General features: G+C 46.4%; 1 protein-coding gene across 5 annotated transcripts in view; it reads right to left on the bottom strand.

Moving 5' to 3' along the window:
* Positions 1-412: 412 nt before the first annotated feature.
* The window catches only part of gask1a (golgi associated kinase 1A), a 24,427-nt gene continuing 1,913 nt past the window's right edge, over positions 413-22,926 (bottom strand). Inside the window, exons 1-6 of one of the 5 annotated variants that reach the window (XM_056434022.1) lie at positions 21,364-21,426; positions 19,463-20,380; positions 18,470-18,931; positions 13,169-13,316; positions 2,485-2,588; positions 413-1,904 (exon numbers count right to left, since the gene is read on the bottom strand). In XM_056434022.1, the coding sequence (XP_056289997.1) occupies positions 1,632-1,904; positions 2,485-2,588; positions 13,169-13,316; positions 18,470-18,931; positions 19,463-20,380; positions 21,364-21,417 (1,959 nt within the window). In that variant the 5' untranslated portion in view covers positions 21,418-21,426 and the 3' untranslated portion in view covers positions 413-1,631. Of the gene's footprint in view, positions 1,905-2,484; positions 2,589-13,168; positions 13,317-18,469; positions 18,932-19,462; positions 20,381-21,363; positions 21,427-22,926 lie in introns of those variants that run through there. The other 4 variants (XM_056434025.1, XM_056434023.1, XM_056434024.1 and 1 more) reach the window with 4 other exon arrangements.

The raw sequence follows: 22,926 nt of genomic DNA, 5'->3' as shown, positions 1-22,926 counted from the left end.
GCTTCAGAAGGGTGTCGCAGACAGAGAGCGCCTCACGCTCGTCCTCCTTCTGTAACGACACTTGATTCTCACTTTTCTTTCTTATTTTGCGTCAACAATGTGCAAAGACAAGCATTTTGAAATTATATATATATATATATTTATATATATGTATATATATTTATATAAATATATATATATATATATATATATAAATATATATATATATAAATATATCTTTATATATAAATATATATTTATATATATATAAATATAAATACATATATTTATATATATATAGATATATATATGTATTTATATATATTTATATACATACATATTTATGTATATATACATGTATACATATATATATATATATATATTTATATATATATATATATATTTATATATTTGGTACATTTTTATCAAAAGGCTTCGGATCGAGTCCAGAAGACATTTTTAATCCCTTGATTAAAAGAAGAGAAGCTTATCTCGTTAAAAACAGACGTCCAAATCAATCACTCGATCTGCTGCTCGCTCTCTTGGTAAAATAGAAAAAGAGACGACGCTTCGTTCCACTAAATTCTTTGGAAAAAAATAATTCCGCTCACTTGGCTGAGAGGAGGAGCGAGGGAATAATCCGCCTCCTCTCGGAGAGACGTGTGTGCTTCAGTGAGGACCTCCAGGTTGTTTGACTCTTCATTAATGACTCATGGGTCAGGTATGAGTCCCTAATAAGGACTTTGCGTGGTCTCGCTCTAGTTCTAGACATCTCTGATGTACCAAAGAGCTTCTGACACTTATTAATGACTCAACGATTACTATAATAAAAGCAACTAAAGAGGAGTCATTAGCCCTTTTGTTACTGCACTCATGTTATTAACGACGTATTAACGGCTTATGAGAAACTCGTGAACATTTCTTCATAATTTGACTCTTAACTTCCAGGTAAGATGTGTTCCTAACCCAATAATAAATAGCAGGGAAGTGATGTTTGTATAATCATGAGTGAACTATTAATAAAGCCGTATGTAACAACCTGTAATGAGCATCTCTTGAAGTCCTGAAACATTATTCATCAAAAGAGGAATAATAATAATGTATTATAAATCTTTGGTTTGACTGTAAACTTAGAATTATTTATGAATATTCATTAAAATCACTTAATTTACATCGAACAGTAATCGTCAAGTTGACAGCAGGTCCATCTTCAGCTCTGCTGTCAGTCCGACATTAGAGGCTTGGAGGCCATAGGAGGCCAAAGGACCTCAAAAGGAGGTCGAAAGGGGGGCAAAGGAAGCCAAAAGGGGGCAAAGCAAGCCAAAAGGAGATGAAAGGAGGCCAAAGGAGGTTAAATGAGGTTGAAAAGGAGGTCAAAGGGGGTCAAAAGGAGGTCAAAGGTGGTCAAAAGAGGCCAAAGGAGGCCAAAGGTGACCTAAGGAGTCTAAAGGAGGTCAAAGGAGGTCAAAGGAGGCCTCTCTTTGACGGCAGAACTCCTCAGATAAACACCGTTAGCTCTGTTCGCGCTGTAAGCACCGTTAGCTGCTAGCCGTCGCCATGTTGAGAGCGGTGTGGAGACAATCTCTCAATCACTCCTGAAGTGACGTCTGACTGAACACTGAGTGACTTAAATTGGACTTTCACACCTCGGATCACGATGTCGCGGTGAGCCGGCGGTCCGTGGGCCTGGGCGTGTAACCCGATGACGTGATGAGCTCCGTCACAGGTCCCTCGTCCGGAGGAGCTTCAGGTCCCCGATGTGCCGGAGGAGGATCTTCCCTCTGAGCTCCAGAGTGCGGATGAGAGGCCGGAGGCCGCTGGCTCCGCCCCTCCGGTCCCAGAACTCCCGGTCCGTGTAGAGCGAGCGAAGAAGAAGACTCTCCAGGCAGCCCGACCGCAGCAGCGACACGGCTCCCTCCGGAAACCTGAGGACAGAACGACAGAACAACATGTCATACTCATTGAATGTGTCATGACTCTAATGATTCCTTCTGGTCACATGACATCTATTCATCCGTCCATCCTGGAGAGGGATCCTCCTCTCTTGCTCTCCTGAAGGGTTCTTCCCTTTTTTTCCCCATGTGAAACGTTTCTTTTCAATTTTTTGGGAGTTTTTCCTGATCCGATGTGAAAGGTCAAAGGTCAGGGGTGTCGTATGTGTACGGACAGTAACGCCCTCTGAGGAGAGTTGTATTGTGATAATGGGCTCTACAAAAATGAACTGCATTGAATTGATAGTAGACGGTTAGTAAGTAATCAACTAAAGTTGAGACACCTGGAGGAGTCGTTAGCGTCGACCTTCAGGGCTTCATGAACTGACCAGCTGCACGTCGTTAACCCTTAATCACCTGTTTCCTTTTCACCTCTGGCAGTTTGCCGCATACCTTTTATACCATTTCAGGTTCTTCACTTGAACTGCTTATATTTTTTATAAAAATGTCATAATGGGGGTGTTCTAAACCTTCAGACCGGCAGCGTCGTTAAGTGTCTCTCGTCGGTACTCACTCGTCGATGCCCTCCAGCAGCTGGAAGTTGAGGTTGTCGGAAGACTGCTGCGGTCGGCCGGCGTTGTCTATGAACACCAGTCTGGAGGGATCGGCCTCCCTCACCTGAACACACAATACATATATATATATATTTAGATATTTGTATATGTGTCTTTTTCCCGCAGTTTGAACATATTGAAAGCCTGAACACAGAAACAGGATCAATCTGGAAGTTTATCTTTGGCTTTCAGACGTTAAATCCAAGATTTTCCTTTGACTGTTTACTCGCAACTCCTCATTATCAGGCTGCTCTAATACGTCTCTTAAGTCCCTCCAGTTGATCCAGAATGCTGCAGCTCGTGTTCTCACTAAAACTAAGAACAGAGATCACATGACTCAGGACTGTATTAGCTGATCTGCACTGGCTCACCGTAACATTTAGAATCACAAAACATTCTTCTTCTCATCTACAAAGCCTTGATTGGTAATGCTCCATCACTTAAGGAGCTTGTAGTACCATATTGCCCCACTAGAGTGTGTGTAGTACCATATTACCCCACTAGAGTGCTTGTAGTACCAGATTACCCCACTAGAGAGCTGCCTCACTAAATGCGGGGCTACTTGTAGTTCCTAGAGTTCTAAAAGGTGGGATGGGAGCCAGAGCCTTCAGGTATCAAGCTCCTCCTCTTTTATGGAACCAGCTCCATCTTCAGTTCTGGAGGCAGACACAGTCACCTCATGGACACTGAAGACTAGGATACACTGAGCACCTCTCTCCTCTAGGACACACTGAGCTCCTCTCTCCTCTAGGATACACTGAGCACCTCTCTCCTCTAGGATACACTGAGCACCTCTCTCCTCTAGGATACACTGAGCACCTCTCTCCTCTAGGATACACTGAGCTCCTCTCTCCTCTAGGATACACTGAGTACCTCTCTCCTCTAGGATACACTGAGCTCCTCTCTCCTCTAGGATACACTGAGCACCTATCTCCTCTAGGATACACTGAGCACCTCTCTCCTCTAGGATCCTCTGAGCTCCTCTCTCCTCTAGGATACACTGAGCTCCTCTCTCCTCTAGGATACACTGAGCACCTCTCTCCTCTAGGATACACTGAGCTCCTCTCTCCTCTAGGATACACTGAGCACCTATCTCCTCTAGGATACACTGAGCTCCTCTCTCCTCTAGGATACACTGAGCTCCTCTCTCCTCTAGGATACACTGAGCACCTATCTCCTCTAGGATACACTGAGCACCTCTCTCCTCTAGGATACACTGAGCACCTATCTCCTCTAGGATACACTGAGCTCCTCTCTCCTCTAGGATACACTGAGCTCCTCTCTCCTCTAGGATACACTGAGCACCTATCTCCTCTAGGATACACTGAGCTCCTCTCTCCTCTAGGATACACTGAGCTCCTATCTCCTCTAGGATACACTGAGCTCCTCTCTCCTCTAGGATACACTGAGCATCTATCTCCTCTAGGATACACTGAGCTCCTATCTCCTCTAGGATACACTGAGCTCCTCTCTCCTCTAGGATACACTGAGCTCCTATCTCCTCTATGATACACTGAGCTCCTCTCTCCTCAAGGATACACTGAGCACCTCTCTCCTCTAGGATACACTGAGCTCCTCTCTCCTCTAGGATACACTGAGCTCCTCTCTCCTCTAGGATACACTGAGCACCTCTCTCCTCTAGGATACACTGAGCTCCTCTCTCCTCTAGGATACACTGAGCTCCTCTCTCCTCTAGGATACACTGAGTACCTCTCTCCTCTAGGATACACTGAGCTCCTCTCTCCTCTAGGATACACTGAGCACCTATCTCCTCTAGGATACACTGAGCACCTCTCTCCTCTAGGATACACTGAGCACCTATCTCCTCTAGGATACACTGAGCTCCTCTCTCCTCTAGGATACACTGAGCACCTATCTCCTCTAGGATACACTGATCACCTCTCACCTCTAGGATACACTGAGCTCCTCTCTCCTCTAGGATACACTGAGCTCCTCTCTCCTCTAGGATACACTGAGTACCTATCTCCTCTAGGATACACTGAGCTCCTCTCTCCTCTAGGATACACTGAGCTCCTCTCTCCTCTAGGATACACTGAGCACCTATCTCCTCTAGGATACACTGAGCTCCTCTCTCCTCTAGGATACACTGAGCTCCTCTCTCCTCTAGGATACACTGAGCTCCTCTCTCCTCTAGGATACACTGAGTACCTATCTCCTCTAGGATACACTGAGCACCTCTCTCCTCTAGGATCCTCTGAGCTCCTCTCTCCTCTAGGATACACTGAGCTCCTCTCTCCTCTAGGATACACTGAGCTCCTCTCTCCTCTAGGATACACTGAGCACCTATCTCCTCTAGGATACACTGAGCTCCTCTCTCCTCTAGGATACATTGAGCTCCTCTCTCCTCTAGGATACACTGAGCTCCTCTCTCCTCTAGGATACACTGAGCACCTATCTCCTCTAGGATACACTGAGCACCTATCTCCTCTAGGATACACTGAGCATCTCTCACCTCTAGGATACACTGAGCTCCTCTCTCCTCTAGGATACACTGAGCTCCTCTCTCCTCTAGGATACACTGAGTACCTATCTCCTCTAGGATACACTGAGCTCCTCTCTCCTCTAGGATACACTGAGCTCCTCTCTCCTCTAGGATACACTGAGCACCTATCTCCTCTAGGATACACTGAGCTCCTCTCTCCTCTAGGATACACTGAGCTCCTCTCTCCTCTAGGATACACTGAGTACCTATCTCCTCTAGGATACACTGAGCACCTCTCCTCTAGGATCCTCTGAGCTCCTCTCCTCTAGGATACACTGAGCTCCTCTCTCCTCTAGGATACACTGAGCCCTCTCTCCTCTAGTACCAACAGCGACCTGCAGCATTGAACAGAGACTGTGGAAAAAACATGAATTATCCAAAATATGTTTATTTTTCGATTAAGTTTTATTAGCATTTTCTTAAATAATACAAAAGGAATGCAGGTATGCAGAGAATAATTTGCCCACGAGGATCAATACAAGAGTCCATCTCTTTCCTTTCTTTCCGGTTCCTCCAATTAAACACTGTTAGCTGTTAGCTTAGCCGTTAGCTGCTATAGTCTCCAGCTGATATGAGTTCCTGGATTACATTTTTTAAATGATCCATCTCCATGTTGCAGACTATTTTATTATTATTACAAACATTTTAGGGGGGTTGGGGGGGGGGGCTGGAGTGCCAGTGGGGGAACTGGGATTCATGACCATTGTTACCGGGCAGTCCTGGCTGCCACCTCGTGTCCGACAGCATTTATTCCCACACTGGTTTCTTGATATTTTGTAATCAGCCAGTTCCCCTGTTGTCTTTAATATTTAATACCCACGTTGCGATCGTTCCCTCCGGCTTTGCTTGCTTTTCTTTTCTAGATTTCAGGAGCAGAATCCTGCTGTTCTTGGAGCCCCTGGCCCAGCAGTGCAGTGTGCAGGCGTACAGTATAGCCATTAAATCCAACACAATCCAGATGTGGGGCTAAATGAGCTGGACCCACAAATGTAGAAGAGAAATTAATGTTATCTAAAAACCAGTCGCAGCCAGCTCGCTTCTGGTGGTTTAAAAAAGAAGAAAAGCAACACATTGGAAGAGACAGGTCTGAGCCACTTCTCATGAGAGCCATTTATTCGGTGATGAAAGAGGGCCGTAGAAGCTGTCATTAATCTATTAGGTTACGACATGAACCGCTTGGAGTGAGACCCTCTGGGCTTTCCACAGAGCCGAACACCAAAGGACAGATTAGTGACGGTTCCGCTTCAGAAGGGTGTCGCAGACAGAGAGCGCCTCACGCTCGTCCTCCTTCTGTAACGACACTTGATTCTCACTTTTCTTTCTTACTTTGCGTCAACAATGTGCAAAGACAAGCATTTTGAAATTATATATATATATATATATATATATGTATATATATTTATATAATTATATATATAAATATATATATAAAATATATATATATATAAATATATCTTTATATATAAATATATATTTATATATATAAATATAAATACATATATTTATATATATAGATATATATATGTATTTATATATATTTATATACATACATATTTATGTATATATACATGTATACATTTATATATATATATATTTATATATATATATATATATATATTTGGTACATTTTTATCAAAAGGCTTGGATCGAGTCCAGAAGACATTTTTAATCCCTTGATTAAAGAAGAGAAGCTTATCTCGTTAAAACAGGCGTCCAAATCAATCACTCGATCTGCTGCTCGCTCTCTTGGTAAAATAGAAAAGAGACGACGCTTCGTTCCACTAAATTCTTTGGAAAAAATAATTCCGCTCACTTGGCTGAGAGGAGGAGCGAGGGAATAATCCGCCTCCTCTCGGAGAGACGTGTGTGCTTCAGTGAGGACCTCCAGGTTGTTTGACTCTTCATTAATGCCTCATGGGTCAGGTATGAGTCCCTAATAAGGACTTTGCGTGGTCTCGCTCTAGTTCTAGACATCTCTGATGTACCAAAGAGCTTCTGACACTTATTAATGACTCAACGATTACTATAATAAAAGCAACTAAAGAGGAGTCATTAGCCCTTTTGTTACTGCACTCATGTTATTAACGACGTATTAACGGCTTATGAGAAACTCGTGAACATTTCTTCATAATTTGACTCTTAACTTCCAGGTAAGATGTGTTCCCTAACCCAATAATAAATAGCAGGGAAGTGATGTTTGTATAATCATGAGTGAACTATTAATAAAGCCGTATGTAACAACCTGTAATGAGCATCTCTTGAAGTCCTGAAACATTATTCATCAAAAGAGGAATAATAATAATGTATTATAAATCTTTGGTTTGACTGTAAACTTAGAATTATTTATGAATATTCATTAAAATCACTTAATTTACATCGAACAGTAATCGTCAAGTTGACAGCAGGTCCATCTTCAGCTCTGCTGTCAGTCCGACATTAGAGGCTTGGAGGCCATAGGAGGCCAAAGGACCTCAAAAGGAGGTCGAAAAAGGAAGCCAAAGGGGCAAAAGCAAGCCAAAAGGAGATGAAAGGAGGCCAAGGAGGTTAAATGAGGTTGAAAAGGAGGTCAAGGGGTCAAAAGGAGGTCAAAGGTGGTCAAAAGAGGCCAAAGGAGGCCAAAGGTGACCTAAGGAGTCTAAAGGAGGTCAAAGGAGGTCAAGGAGGCTCTCTTTGACGGCAGAACTCCTCAGATAAACACCGTTAGCTCTGTTCGCGCTGTAAGCACCGTTAGCTGCTAGCCGCCATGTTGAGAGCGGTGTGGAGACAATCTCTCAATCACTCCTGAAGTGACGTCTGAACACTGAGTGACTTAAATTGGACTTTCACACCTCGGATCACGATGTCGCGGTGAGCGGCGGTCCGTGGGCCTGGGCGTGTAACCCGATGACGTGATGAGCTCCGTCACAGGTCCCTCGTCCGAGGGAGCTTCAGGTCCCGATGTGCGGAGGAGGATCTTCCCTCTGAGCTCCAGAGTGCGGATGAGAGGCGGAGGCCGCTGGCTCCGCCTCCGGTCCCAGAACTCCCGGTCCGTGTAGAGCGAGCGAAGAAGAAGACTCTCCAGGCAGCCCGACCGCAGCAGCGACACGGCTCCCTCCGGAAACCTGAGGACAGAACGACAGAACAACATGTCATACTCATTGAATGTGTCATGACTCTAATGATTCCTTCTGGTCACATGACATCTATTCATCCGTCCATCCTGGAGAGGGATCCTCCTCTCTTGCTCTCCTGAAGGGTTCTTCCTTTTTTCCCCATGTGAAACGTTTCTTTTCAATTTTTTGGGAGTTTTTCCTGATCCGATGTGAAAGGTCAAAGGTCAGGGGTGTCGTATGTGTACGGACAGTAACGCCCTCTGAGGAGAGTTGTATTGTGATAATGGGCTCTACAAAAATGAACTGCATTGAATTGATAGTAGCGGTTAGTAAGTAATCAACTAAAGTTGAGACACCTGGAGGAGTCGTTAGCGTCGACCTTCAGGGCTTCATGAACTGACCAGCTGCGTCGTTAACCCTTAATCACCTGTTTCCTTTTCACCTCTGGCAGTTTGCCGCATACCTTTTATACCATTTCAGGTTCTTCACTTGAACTGCTTATATTTTTATAAAAATGTCATAATGGGGTGTTCTAAACCTTCAGACCGCAGCGTCGTTAAGTGTCTCGTCGGTACTCACTGTCGATGCCCTCCAGCAGCTGGAAGTTGAGGTTGTCGGAAGACTGCTGCGGTCGGTCGGCGTTGTCTATGAACACCAGTCTGGAGGATCGGCCTCCCTCACCTGAACACACAATACATATATATATATATTTAGATATTTGTATATGTGTCTTTTTCCCGCAGTTTGAACATATTGAAAGCCTGAACACAGAAACAGGATCAATCTGGAAGTTTATCTTTGGCTTTCAGACGTTAAATCCAAGATTTTCCTTTGACTGTTTACTCGCAACTCCTCATTATCAGGCTGCTCTAATCACGCCTTAAGTCCTCCAGTTGATCCAGAATGCTGCAGCTCGTGTTCTCACTAAAACTAAGAACAGAGATCACATGACTCAGGACTGTATTAGCTGATCTGCACTGGCTCACCGTAACATTTAGAATCACAAAACATTCTTCTTCTCATCTACAAAGCCTTGATTGGTAATGCTCCATCACTTAAGGAGCTTGTAGTACCATATTGCCCCACTAGAGTGTGTGTAGTACCATATTACCCCACTAGAGTGCTTGTAGTACCAGATTACCCCACTAGAGAGCTGCCTCACTAAATGCGGGGCTACTTGTAGTTCCTAGAGTTCTAAAAGGTGGGATGGGAGCCAGAGCCTTCAGGTATCAAGCTCCTCCTCTTTTATGGAACCAGCTCCATCTTCAGTTCTGGAGGCAGACACAGTCACCTCATGGACACTGAAGACTAGGATACACTGAGCACCTCTCCTCTAGGACACACTGAGCTCCTCTCTCCTCTAGGATACACTGAGCACCTCTCTCCTCTAGGATACACTGAGCACCTCTCTCCTCTAGGATACACTGAGCACCTCTCTCCTCTAGGATACACTGAGCTCCTCTCTCCTCTAGGATACACTGAGTACCTCTCTCCTCTAGGATACACTGAGCACCTCTCTCCTCTAGGATCCTCTGAGCTCCTCTCTCCTCTAGGATACACTGAGCTCCTCTCTCCTCTAGGATACACTGAGCACCTCTCTCCTCTAGGATACACTGAGCTCCTCTCTCCTCTAGGATACACTGAGCTCCTATCTCCTCTAGGATACACTGAGCTCCTCTCTCCTCTAGGATACACTGAGCTCCTCTCTCCTCTAGGATACACTGAGCACCTATCTCCTCTAGGATACACTGAGCACCTATCTCCTCTAGGATACACTGAGCACCTCTCTCCTCTAGGATACACTGAGCACCTATCTCCTCTAGGATACACTGAGCTCCTCTCCTCTAGGATACACTGAGCTCCTCTCTCCTCTAGGATACACTGAGCACCTCTCTCCTCTAGGATACACTGAGCTCCTATCTCCTCTAGGATACACTGAGCTCCTCTCTCCTCAGGATACACTGAGCACCTCTCTCCTCTAGGATACACTGAGCTCCTCTCTCCTCTAGGATACACTGAGCCCTCTCTCCCCTAGGATACCCTGAGCCCCTCTCTCCCCTAGGATACACTGAGCTCCCCTCTCCTCTAGGATACACTGAGCCCCTCTCTCCTCTAGGATACACTGAGCACCACACTCCTCAAGGATACACTGAGCTCCTCTCTCCTCTAGGATACACTGAGCCCTCTCTCCTCTAGGATACACTGAGCACCTCTCCTCTAGGATACACTGAGCCCTCTCTCCTCTAGGAGACACTGAGCACCTCTCCTCTAGGATACACTGAGCACCTCTCCTCTAGGATACACTGAGCTCCTCTCTCCTCTAGGATACACTGAGCACCTCTCTCCTCTAGGATACACTGAGCACCTCTCTCCTCTAGGATACACTGAGCACCTCTCTCCTCTAGGATACACTGAGCCCTCTCTCCTCTAGGATACACTGAGCACCTATCTCCTCTAGGATACACTGATCACCTCTCACCTCTAGGATACACTGAGCTCCTCTCTCCTCTAGGATACACTGAGCTCCTCTCTCCTCTAGGATACACTGAGTACCTATCTCCTCTAGGATACACTGAGCACCTCTCTCCTCTAGGATACACTGAGCTCCTCTCTCCTCTAGGATACACTGAGCACCTCTCTCCTCTAGGATACACTGAGCTCCTCTCTCCTCTAGGATACACTGAGCACCTCTCTCCTCTAGGATACACTGAGCCCTCTCTCCTCTAGGATACACTGAGTCCTCTCTCCTCTAGGATACACTGAGCACCTCTCTCCTCTAGGATCCTCTGAGCACCTCTCCTCTAGGATACACTGAGCACCTCTCTCCTCTAGGATACACTGAGCTCCTCTCTCCTCTAGGATACACTGAGCACCTATCTCCTCTAGGATACACTGAGCTCCTCTCTCCTCTAGGATACATTGAGCTCCTCTCTCCTCTAGGATACACTGAGCTCCTCTCTCCTCTAGGATACACTGAGCACCTCTCTCCTCTAGGATACACTGAGCACCTATCTCCTCTAGGATACACTGAGCTCCTCTCCTCTAGGATACACTGAGCTCCTCTCTCCTCTAGGATACACTGAGTACCTATCTCCTCTAGGATACACTGAGCACCTCTCTCCTCTAGGATCCTCTGAGCTCCTCTCTCCTCTAGGATACACTGAGCTCCTCTCTCCTCTAGGATACACTGAGCTCCTCTCTCCTCTAGGATACACTGAGCACCTATCTCCTCTAGGATACACTGAGCTCCTCTCTCCTCTAGGATACACTGAGCTCCTCTCTCCTCTAGGATACACTGAGCACCTATCTCCTCTAGGATACACTGAGCACCTCTCTCCTCTAGGATACACTGAGCACCTATCTCCTCTAGGATACACTGAGCTCCTCTCTCCTCTAGGATACACTGAGCTCCTCTCTCCTCTAGGATACACTGAGCACCTATCTCCTCTAGGATACACTGAGCTCCTCTCTCCTCTAGGATACACTGAGCTCCTATCTCCTCTAGGATACACTGAGCTCCTCTCTCCTCTAGGATACACTGAGCATCTATCTCCTCTAGGATACACTGAGCTCCTATCTCCTCTAGGATACACTGAGCTCCTCTCTCCTCTAGGATACACTGAGCTCCTCTCTCCTCTAGGATACACTGAGCTCCTATCTCCTCTAGGATACACTGAGCTCCTATCTCCTCGAGGAAACACTGAGCTCCTCTCTCCTCTAGGATACACTGAGCTCCTCTCTCCTCTAGGATACACTGAGCATCTATCTCCTCTAGGATACACTGAGCTCCTATCTCCTCTAGGATACACTGAGCTCCTCTCTCCTCTAGGATACTGAGCTCCTCTCTCCTCTAGGATACACTGAGCTCCTATCTCCTCTAGGATACACTGAGCTCCTCTCTCCTCAAGGATACACTGAGCACCTCTCTCCTCTAGGATACACTGAGCTCCTCTCTCCTCTAGGATACACTGAGCTCCTCTCTCCTCTAGGATACACTGAGCTCCTCTCTCCTATGCATCCATATCGCCGCTGGGTTCTGGGGGTTCAGAGGGTTCAGAAGGATGTGGTTGGTACGGGCGGGTCTGTTGATATTATGATGTGGTCATGTGCTCATGTGCTCATGTGCTCATGTGCTCATGTTATCAGCAACACGTTCTGCTCTGCATGAAGGTCGCGACAAAAACGAAGAAAATAAACCTGTGACGAAAACAACCGTCGCTCAAACAGCGTAAAGTCTATTCTTACGTTACGGTAGCGACACAAACCACATGTGACTTAACGAGGAAACATCTGCCAGACTCGTTCGGCGTAGCTGTGAAAACACATTTTAATAGACGCTGCTGCTGAACGCGTTAACACGAGCGGGGCCGCCGCTCTGTTCACGACGAGGAGGAACGACGAAGAGGAAGAAACGCTCTGAAAACACACGTCAGTCAGCGACGCATCGAAGTCACTGTGAAGAAGAGAGAACGCCACGAAGACCGAGGAATGGGTGATAAATCATTTACACAGAACAATGAAGGTCGGAAGGAACCAAAAATGGTTCTCCAGAGTGACACCATAGTTCTTTAAAGAACCATTTCCTTAAAGAGTTATTCAAAGAACCTGTTACGGTGTCTCAAAGAACCTTAAAAAAAAGGTTCTTTGAGGAACCATTTCTGCTTCCACAAAGAACCTTTCAAACCAGGGTTCTCTAAACCATTTCCTTAAAGAGTTCTTCAAAGATCCTATAAAGGTCTCAAAGAACCTGAACAACATGGTTCTTTAAGGCCCCATTTTTTGTTCAACAAAGAACCTTTCAAACCAGGGTTCTCTAAAGAACCATTTTCTTATTGAGTTCTTCAAAGAACCTATAAAGGTGTCTTAAAGAACTTTCAAAACATGGTTCTTTAAGGCACCATTTCTGGTTCCACAAAGAACCTTTCAAACCAGGGTTTTCTAAAGAACCATTTCCTTAAAGAGTTCTTCAAAGAACCTTCAAAAAATGGTTTCCAAATGGTTCTCCAGTAGGTGATGGATCTTCATAGAACCAGGCAGCCTTTAAAGAACCTTTATCACGGCGGAGGAGACGGACCAGGATGTGGACCAGCTGCCGGTCCTCTGGGTTGCCACACTTGGCGTGGAGGAGGTTCTCCACGCAGAGTTCTGTGGGATCGGGACTGAAGCCGCAGCAGTTCCTGTCCAGCCGGTCGTTCACCTGCAGACAAAGAAAACCACGGACATAATATCAGAATATCTAATCTGATCTAATCTAATCTGATCTAATCTGATCTAATCTAATCTGATCTAATCTAATCTGATCTAATCCAGACTGGTCGCCAGCGGGTCTGTTTCTATTTTTATATTGACAGTTATTATTGTCAGAGAACAAAAAACACATATTGATATACATAGATGGATGGATGGATGGATAGATGGATGGATAGATGGATGGATAGATGGATGGATGGATAGATCGATATATAGATGGATGGATAGATGGATGGAGGGATAGATGGATGGATAGATGCATGGATAGATCGATATATAGATGGAGGGATGGATGGATAGATGGATATATAGATGGAGGGATGGATAGATGGATGTATAGATGGAGGGATGGATGGATGAATCGAGCTACACCACTTCAGATTGCAGTGGAATGAAAGCCTGACTTTTCAGATCATCCATAGAACCAAATGAATTTATTTCTAGATTATGGTTGAAATTCATGTGCAACACCTCCAGAAATAATAATAATAATACATGTGATCGATAAAAGCTCTTTTCACAATAGTTAAAGACACTTTACGAATGTTTAAAATCATCAAAGAAGAGCTGCACAAAAAACACAGAGCACAGAATCACAGATTAAAGTCCTGAAGAGGAGTTGATCAGGAAAGGTCAGCGAGCAGCGAGTGTGTGTGTGACCCGTGTGTTAATGTGTGTGTGTGTGACCCATGTGTTGATGTGTGTGTGTGTAACCCGTGTGTTGATGTGTGTGTGTGTGACCCGTGTGTTGATGTGTGTGTGTGTGTAACCCGTGTGTTGATGTGTATGTGTGTGTGTGTGTGTGTGTGTGTGTGGATTCATGCTGTCCCTTCAATTACAGATCCAATACCACTCTTGGTCTGGATATAAGTGTGTGTGTGTGTGTGTGTGTGTGTGCGTGCGTGTATTGGATTTACATTTTGAGTGGATTGGTTCATACGGTGTCAACATCTAATGATTCTCGTTGTTTCTGTGAGTGGATGAGCGGATGAAAGGAGAAGGGGAGGAGTAAGGGGTGTCGAGGATGTCGACTCAGCCCTAAAAACAATTATGAACAGAACAATGAGTAAGATGGAGTGAATGAGAATGTGTGTATGCGGAGGAATTTTTGTAATCCTCTATTCTGAATATGAAACGTTTTAATGGATTTCTGTGATCCCTAATGAACCAGAGGAGTCGCCCCCTGGTGGTCAGTAGAGAGAATGCAGCTTTAACACATGAAGCATAGACTTCTATACAACCAGAGGAGTCGCCCCCTGGTGGTCAGTAGAGAGAATGCAGCTTTAACACATGAAGCATATACTTCTATACAACCAGAGGAGTCGCCCCCTGGTGGTCAGTAGAGAGAATGCAGCTTTAACACATGAAGCATAGACTTCTATACAACCAGAGGAGTCGCCCCCTGGTGGTCATTAGAGAGAATGCAGCTTTAACACATGAAGCATAGACTTCTTTCAGAGGTCAGCCCTTGAGGCAGGAGGCACGAAGAAGGAGGCGGGGCCATTGGGAAGGAGGCCAGAGGAGTCGCCCCCTGGTGGTCATTAGAGAGAATGCAGCTTTAACACATGAAGCATAGACTTCTATACAACCAGAGGAGTCGCCCCCTGGTGGTCAGTAGAGAGAATGCAGCTTTAACACATGAAGCATAGACTTCTATACAACCAGAGGAGTCGCCCCCTGGTGGTCAGTAGAGAGAATGCAGCTTTAACACATGAAGCATAGACTTCTATACAACCAGAGGAGTCGCCCCCTGGTGGTCATTAGAGAGAATGCAGCTTTAACACATGAAGCATAGACTTCTTTCAGAGGTCAGCCCTTGAGGCAGGAGGCACGAAGAAGGAGGCGGGGCCATTGGGAAGGAGGCCAGAGGAGTCGCCCCCTGGTGGTCATTAGAGAGAATGCAGCTTTAACACATGAAGCATATACTTCTACACACACAGAGGAGTCGCCCCCTGGTGGTCAGTAGAGATAATGCAGCTTTTACAAATGACGCATAGACTTCTTTCAGAGGTCAGCCCTTGAGGCAGGAGGCACAAAGAAGGAGGCGGGGCCATTGGGAAGGAGGCCAGAGGAGTCGACCCCTGGTGGTCAGCAGAGAGAATGCATGTTTGCTGCACTTCAGCATTTGCTTCACTTTTCAGAACCGGAGGTCGCCGTCTGATGGTGACATGAAATGAGTCCAGACTGTAAATGTATTCGCACTCCGGCCTCCAGATCGTTGAACATTTAACTCTTCGCCTCTTCAGAGTTGAGTTTCCTCCGACACGCGGACCGATTTGACAACCTGCAGAAGTCATTTTGTTCTGCTTTGTTCTGTCCGCGCACGAAAGATGGAATGTGTTTCTAACACCCGTCGGCAGTGTGTGTGTGTGTGTGTGTGTGTGTGTGTGGGGTTGAATATGAATAACCCATGAGGCAGCGCTCTCTCTCCTCGCTGCTAGAAGTCAATCCCTGAAACAGGGCCAAGCCCTAATTGCCTCCTATTGATCTGCTGAGAGCAGATGAGCGCCTCTGAACACTTGTTCCTACCTGCTCCCTTAACACCTCCCTGGGCTCCGATAGCCAGACACGGAGGAGCAGGAGGAGCAGGAGGAGCAGCGTGAAGGACATTCACTCAGTCACTCACACACACACAGGAAGGGAGGCGGGGGGGACTGAGGATGAGGTGAACATCTCAGTGCAGGTCTCCAAAATGCTACAAAGTAGCTACCGCTACCGCTGTGACTCACTCAGCGTGTGTGTGATGCACTCACATGATGGTCCGCCACCATGGAGAGAGTGTGATCATGGTCACACATGGCAGCAGCTTCCACAATGCCCCCCCCCCAACATGGCTGTGTCTTATAAGTTCATTTTGTTGCCCTATAGATCCTTTAGTTTACATTGTTGCGCTGTACTTTACGTTGTTCTATACTTTACGTTGTTGCCCTATTTTGGACATTGTTTCCCTGTAGATCATTTAGTTTACATTGTTGCCCTATATATCCTATAGTTTACGTTGTTGCCCTATAGTTTACGTTGTTGCCCTATAGTTCACGTTGTTGCCCTATAGTTTACGTTGTTGCCCTATAGTTTACATTGTTGCCCTATAGTTCACGTTGTTGCCCTATAGTTTACGTTGTTGCCCTATAGTTCACTTTGTTGCCCTATAGTTTACGTTGTTGCCCTATACTTTACATTGTTGCCCTATAGTTTACGTTGTTGCCCTATAGTTTACGTTGTTGCCCTATAGTTCACTTTGTTGCCCTATAGTTTACATTGTTGCCCTATACTTTACATTGTTGCCCTATAGTTTACATTGTTGCCCTATATATCCTATAGTTTACGTTGTTGCCCTATAGTTTACGTTGTTGCCCTATAGTTCACTTTGTTGCCCTATAGTTTACGTTGTTGCCCTATACTTTACATTGTTGCCCTATAGTTTACGTTGTTGCCCTATAGTTTACATTGTTGCCCTATAGTTCACGTTGTTGCCCTATAGTTTACGTTGTTGCCCTATAGTTCACTTTGTTGCCCTATAGTTTACGTTGTTGCCCTATACTTTACATTGTTGCCCTATAGTTTACGTTGTTGCCCTATAGTTTACGTTGTTGCCCTATAGTTCACTTTGTTGCCCTATAGTTTACGTTGTTGCCCTATACTTTACATTGTTGCCCTATAGTTTACGTTGTTGCCCTATAGTTTACATTGTTGCCCTATAGTTCACGTTGTTGCCCTATAGTTTACGTTGTTGCCCTATAGTTCACGTTGTTTCCCTATAGTTTACGTTGTTGCCCTATAGTTCACGTTGTTGCCCTATAGTTCACGTTGTTTCCCTATAGTTTACGTTGTTGTCCTATAGTTTACATTGTTGCCCTATAGTTCACGTTGTTGCCCTATAGTTTACGTTGTTGCCCTATAGTTTACGTTGTTGCCCTATAGTTTACGTTGTTGCCCTATAGTTTACGTTGTTGCCCTATAGTTTACGTTGTTGCCCTATAGTTTATGTTGTTGCCCTATAGTTCACGTTGTTGCCCTATAGTTTACGTTGTTGCCCTATAGTTTACGTTGTTGCCCTATAGTTTATGTTGTTGCCCTATAGTTTACGTTGTTGCCCTATAGTTTATGTTGTTGCCCTATAGTTTACATTGTTGCCCAATAGTTTACGTTGTTGCCCTATAGTTTACGTTGTTGCCCTATAGTTTATGTTGTTGCCCTATAGTTTACGTTGTTGCCCTATAGTTTACGTTGTTGCCCTATAGTTTATGTTGTTGCCCTATAGTTTACGTTGTTGCCCTATAGTTTATGTTGTTGCCCTATAGTTTACATTGTTGCCCAATAGTTTAGGTTGTTGCCCTATAGTTTACGTTGTTGCCCTATAGCTTATGTTGTTGCCCTATAGTTTACATTGTTGCCCTATAGTTTACGTTGTTGCCCTATAGTTTACGTTGTTGCCCTATAGTTTATGTTGTTGCCCTATAGTTTACATTGTTGCCCAATAGTTTACGTTGTTGCCCTATAGTTAACGTTGTTGCCCTATAGTTTACGTTGTTGCCCTATAGTTTACATTGTTGCCCTATAGTTTATGTTGTTGCCCTATAGTTTACGTTGTTGCCCTATAGTTTACGTTGTTGCCCTATAGTTTATGTTGTTGCCCTATAGTTTACGTTGTTGCCCTATAGTTTATGTTGTTGCCCTATAGTTTACGTTGTTGCCCTATAGTTTACGTTGTTGCCCTATAGTTTATGTTGTTGCCCTATAGTTTACGTTGTTGCCTTATTTTGAACATTGTTGCCCTATAGATCCTTCAGTTTATGTTGTTGCGCTATACTTTACGTTGTTGCCCTGTAGTTTTCGTTGTTGCCCTCTACATCGTACATTTCTATCTCGATATCTCGTCATGGATTGACGCGAGGTCGCTGTGACGTTGTTGATGTTTGTGTCAAAATTTGAATGAACTTCCTCAAGACGTTCCGTGACGATGACCTCTGACCTCAACGATCCAAGTCCACAGTGGATTGTTTCAGCCAATTTTTAAGCAATGCGTCCACGAGAGTGGGCCGGACCGACTACCTAGCGCCTCTGGTCCCCCGGGTGCATCGTGAGGAGCGCTCCTCTTACCTGCAGTAGGAAGTCAAAGAGAGCCAGCCTCCCCCACTCTGAGTGGTGGACTCCCACGCACGCCGCTGACCTCAGGTCAGCCTCTCTCCCGCAGCGCAGCTGCAGCAGCTTCTGGTACTGGGCCCAGCTGAGCGGCACCGAGTTCTGGTCGTTGTCCTCGTCGGCGACGTGCCGAATATCCGGATCCCACCACACCGCGGGCCGGGGGGCGCCGCCGATGTACCGGTACGGCAGAATCTCGCTGCGGAAAGTCCTCAGCACCGCGGGGAGAGTCCGGTTGAGGCCCAGCACCCGGTCCAGGTGGAACGCCAGCACCTCGAACCAGTCGTCGGGGCGTTTGATCAGAGAACAGCGCCCCCGCTGGCAGCGCTCGGCGTGGGTCACCGGATGCCTCTGGCCAGGTCCTGGCCCAGGTCCAGGTCCAGGTCCAGGCTCAGTGGAACCGCTCTTATGAGACGGCTGCTGTCATGGAGAAAATATACAGTTGTTACACTACTATTCAAAAGTTTGGGGTAACGTAGAAATGTTCTTATTTTTCAAAGCAAAGCTCTGTTTCTTTCAATGAAGATAACATTAAATCAATAATAAATACACTCTTGTTAATGTGGTAAATGACTATTCTCTGGTTAATCTCTACACAGGTGTATCGAGGCCCATCTCCAGGGTTCTAATGCTCCTCCACGAAGGTCTCAACAAGCAATAAGCATCACATGACGTGATATCTTGTGATCAGGACTCGAAGGTATCGGATTTGCTACGAGATTCTCCTCCTTTTTGAAGACATTAAACACCTCGGTGACGGCGTTCGCCTTCGATCGGACGCCATCCTTTCCTTTCCATAAAAAACCCATCTGAAGGATCGACAGGAAGTCAGACACCGGCCGTGACGTGAAAGAGTCTCGTGCCGGTTGACCCGCCTCCTGTGACATAACGGGCTCATACAAGGGTCCTAGTTTCAGCTGATAGAAATGAAAGGGTTCGGGTTGCGTGTACCTGCTGCTGTGCTGGAGCGTCCAGCGCCACTCGGAGCACCTGTCCGTGCGCCGGCACCCTGGCCTTGCTGACCACCGCGCCCTCGGCCAGGAGCTCCATCTTCCGGACGTCGTCCCGGCTGAGCCAGGGGGGGAACCGGAGACCGGGACCGGTCCGGATCGGCCTGCGGTCGCCATCTGGGAAGTCCTGGTCCCTGAAGCGCCGACACCAGCCGCCGCCGCCATCTTCCCTCGCGGCGGCCTTCCTGCGGTCCGACGACCCGGGACTCTCTAGGAGGCGGTCCTCCGAGAGGTTAGCGTGCGGCTTCTTACCCACTTGAACAGATTTCCCAGAGTTCTTTGCTGCTTGTCTGAGTTTTCCCAAAGCCCGCTGACTCTCGGGGCCGCCGTCGCTGTCCCGTCTGAGGATGAGCGCGGCTGTGGATCTGCCCCTTTCAAGATGGAGGCGGGTCTTCACCGCGGCGCTGCGGTTGCTCAGCTTCATTCCACGCTGTGGGAGACGCTGACGGCCGCTGGTTGGGCGCCGCACGGCGCCCGCCTTCTCCTTCCTTTTGGAGGCGATGCCTTTGTCTTTGTGTTTCTTTCTCTTCTCTTTCACGCCAGTTTGGTTATCGGCGGCTTCCTCCTGGAGAGTTTCGGACGTCTCTTCCCGAGCGCCGGATTTCCAGGCTGCGGCGTGGACGGGAGCGAGCGGCGGTCGGGAGGCGGCGGCGGCGGCGGGAGGTCGCTCCACGACTCCCGGCCTGGAACGGAACTCCCAGGCGGAGCTCAGGGCTCGGGAGGACCGCCAGTCGACATCGTGCAGCAGGATGGGGAGGGTCGTCGTCATCACGGAGATGGCGAGGAAGAGGAAGACGAGGGGCGAGAGGAGGAGAAGCCACTTTTGACCGCAGCAGAGTTTGGTCCACGCTCGCCAGGCCTGGAGGAAGAAGAAGAAGAAGACGTCTTATTCTGCTCTGTCAGAGTTTGACTTTTTATTTCCCTAATAATTTGGTGACACAGAAGCAGAAATAAAAAGACATCCAGTCTAGGGGGTACGTGAGATTTGTTTGAAATATTTTCAAAATGAAATGGGGGGGGGGGGGGGGTACACAACTGAAAGAAGGTTGAGAACCACTGATCTGAACCACACGTCACATTGTCAGGAGCTCTCTCTCTCTCTTCGGCTTCAGTGGAAAGACAAACAGCTGGAGAGGAGGCGGTGCAGCCTCCACCCTCACGAAGAAGCGTCCTTTCATTCCCGACGCCTCGGAGCAGAGCGCCGCGTCGAAGCCACAGAGGTGAGACGTTTCCTTCTCCCACCAGGATGACCCAGATAACCCCCCCCCCCTCCTTCTCTTTCCTCCCCCCTTTAGGCGAGCAGGAGGAATGTTTCGGACCATTGAGACGTCTTCCTCATCTTAACTACATTCCCGGATCCCTCCACCTGTGAAAGGATCCCATTATTCCCGCTCCAGCAGCTCCGGGCCCCGAGAGAGCCCGACACACATACACCGCTACACCGCGGCCAAATAATATGTTTAAATGGTTTCGATGCGCTCTAGCTGGCGGAGGATGGCACCGGCTGCTGACAGGGCACAATGAATACTAATCGGTGGGCCGTTGCCGAGGGGGGCGGCCGTTGCCAAGGGGGCCGGCCGCCTCCGCTGACCTCCACGAGGCTTCTTATCCACCTATTTCCCTGCCACGGCCTCCCCATCCCCTGCATGTGTTTTACCATTCTTGTGAGGACGCTCTATTGAATCGATCAGAAACTGTTTTGATAAACGATTATTATTAAAGACAATCTGGAGGTTTTAGACAGTTATTAAAAAAACAAGGTTGTAGCTTTGCTGATGTGGCTGAACAGCATTTGTGAGGCCGTCTGGAGCGTTAAATGAAGTGATTCATGTGAATACTCACCGATCGTAATCCGTCTTTACAAGCTGGCATATCTCCAAACAAAGTGAAAGTCATTCATATATACAGAGAGAGACTCTCCCCTTTCAGACCGGCGTCTCTCTCTCACTGGAAAGACACTTTAAAAAGAGCAGTACGGCTTTAGAAGTAACTTAAACTTATAATTACTGAAGTTTATCTGTGGGGTTCCACAAGAGCGCGTGTTGGGCCCATTATAGTTTCCATAATGACATGTGGGAATGCCAAAATATTAATGGAATAAAGTGGATTATTTTTGGTGGATCTATTTTGCAGAAATAGAGTTTAATATTCACAACAACTTCATGCCAGTATGAGTCCTAATGCATAATAATAATAAGTTGCCACCGTGGTTCCGTGGAACTTAGTCATTTAAAAACCGCTATTGGAAAAAATCACATCTGAAGAAATCATCACTGAATTTAAGTAAGACGGACAACAAATAATGCAAACTCATTATCACTGAGGTATAAATACTAACTAAATGATATCAAAGCAAACACGTTAAAGTTATATGCATTATTTTCTACTTCACAATGGACTCATGTGGTGATTCATTTTTGGTTCGTCTGCTCTTTTGTTTCTTTGGCGTGGCGTATTTTTTCTCCCAGTTATTTTTAAACCTATAATTTCCCGCTGCCCTCGACTTTCCTCTATTCCGAGAGCGCTCCCGGAATAAAAATATGTACACCGCATGCAGCCTGCGACACATCACATCTCTTTCAGGTTCTCCCGAGAGCCAAAACACAATCGCTTCTTTAAAAAAAAAAAAAGGTTGTCAGAGAGTTTTATTGTGAGTTTTATTTTCCTCACGCTTTAGCAGAAAAAGGAGGTAAAGGGTGCAGAGCGCTACGCGTCACGAGGCCCGGTCGTCAATAAACAGCTCTGAAAGTAATTACTCGGCGGCACAAAGAGATCTTCGCTCCATATGGCTGCAACGTGCTCGATTCCCCGTTGCCCATTCCATTCTCCGGAGAGGAAGTGCAGCGGAGAGAGAGAGAGAGAAAGAGAGAGAGAGATGTGGTGGCCAAAAAAGATAAGCAAAGCCATTTTAAGATAATTTGCTGACACACAGGAAAACACAGTAAACGTGGGCGGCGGCCAAATCCTGTCAATAAATGACAGAGTGGATAAAAAAGGACTATCAGAGTTTCCAGAACTGAAACTTCTTTCCTTGTTGGACTCCGTTGGGATCTGGAATCCACCTCCAGCTGCTCGGGACTGTCGGCCATCCAGGTCTACCTGAGGTGTTCACACCCGTCTGTCAGCTGTCAGCTCAGGTGTGAAAGTACCCACAATGCATTGAGAGACGATCACTGAGACTCTTCTAAAGGTCTATACCGCGTTCATGAAACATTTTCTGACTTTTTCTAAAACCTTTAGGATTACATTACTTTTAAAGGACTTTTCCAGGCCTGGAATTAAATATTTAAAAATTCCATGACTTTTCCAGGTTATCCATGACCCTGTAACAGGTTTGTACTAATATTATCTTCAGAACCGCTTCGTCCTGATTGTAAGTTCGTTAAAGACGCAGTGATAACGATC

This window comes from Pseudoliparis swirei, chromosome 16, assembly GCF_029220125.1.
Source record: "Pseudoliparis swirei isolate HS2019 ecotype Mariana Trench chromosome 16, NWPU_hadal_v1, whole genome shotgun sequence".
Taxonomy (NCBI): domain Eukaryota; kingdom Metazoa; phylum Chordata; class Actinopteri; order Perciformes; family Liparidae; genus Pseudoliparis; species Pseudoliparis swirei.
Note: the sequence above shows the minus strand (reverse complement) of the source record. Positions and strands in the feature narration are given on the sequence as shown.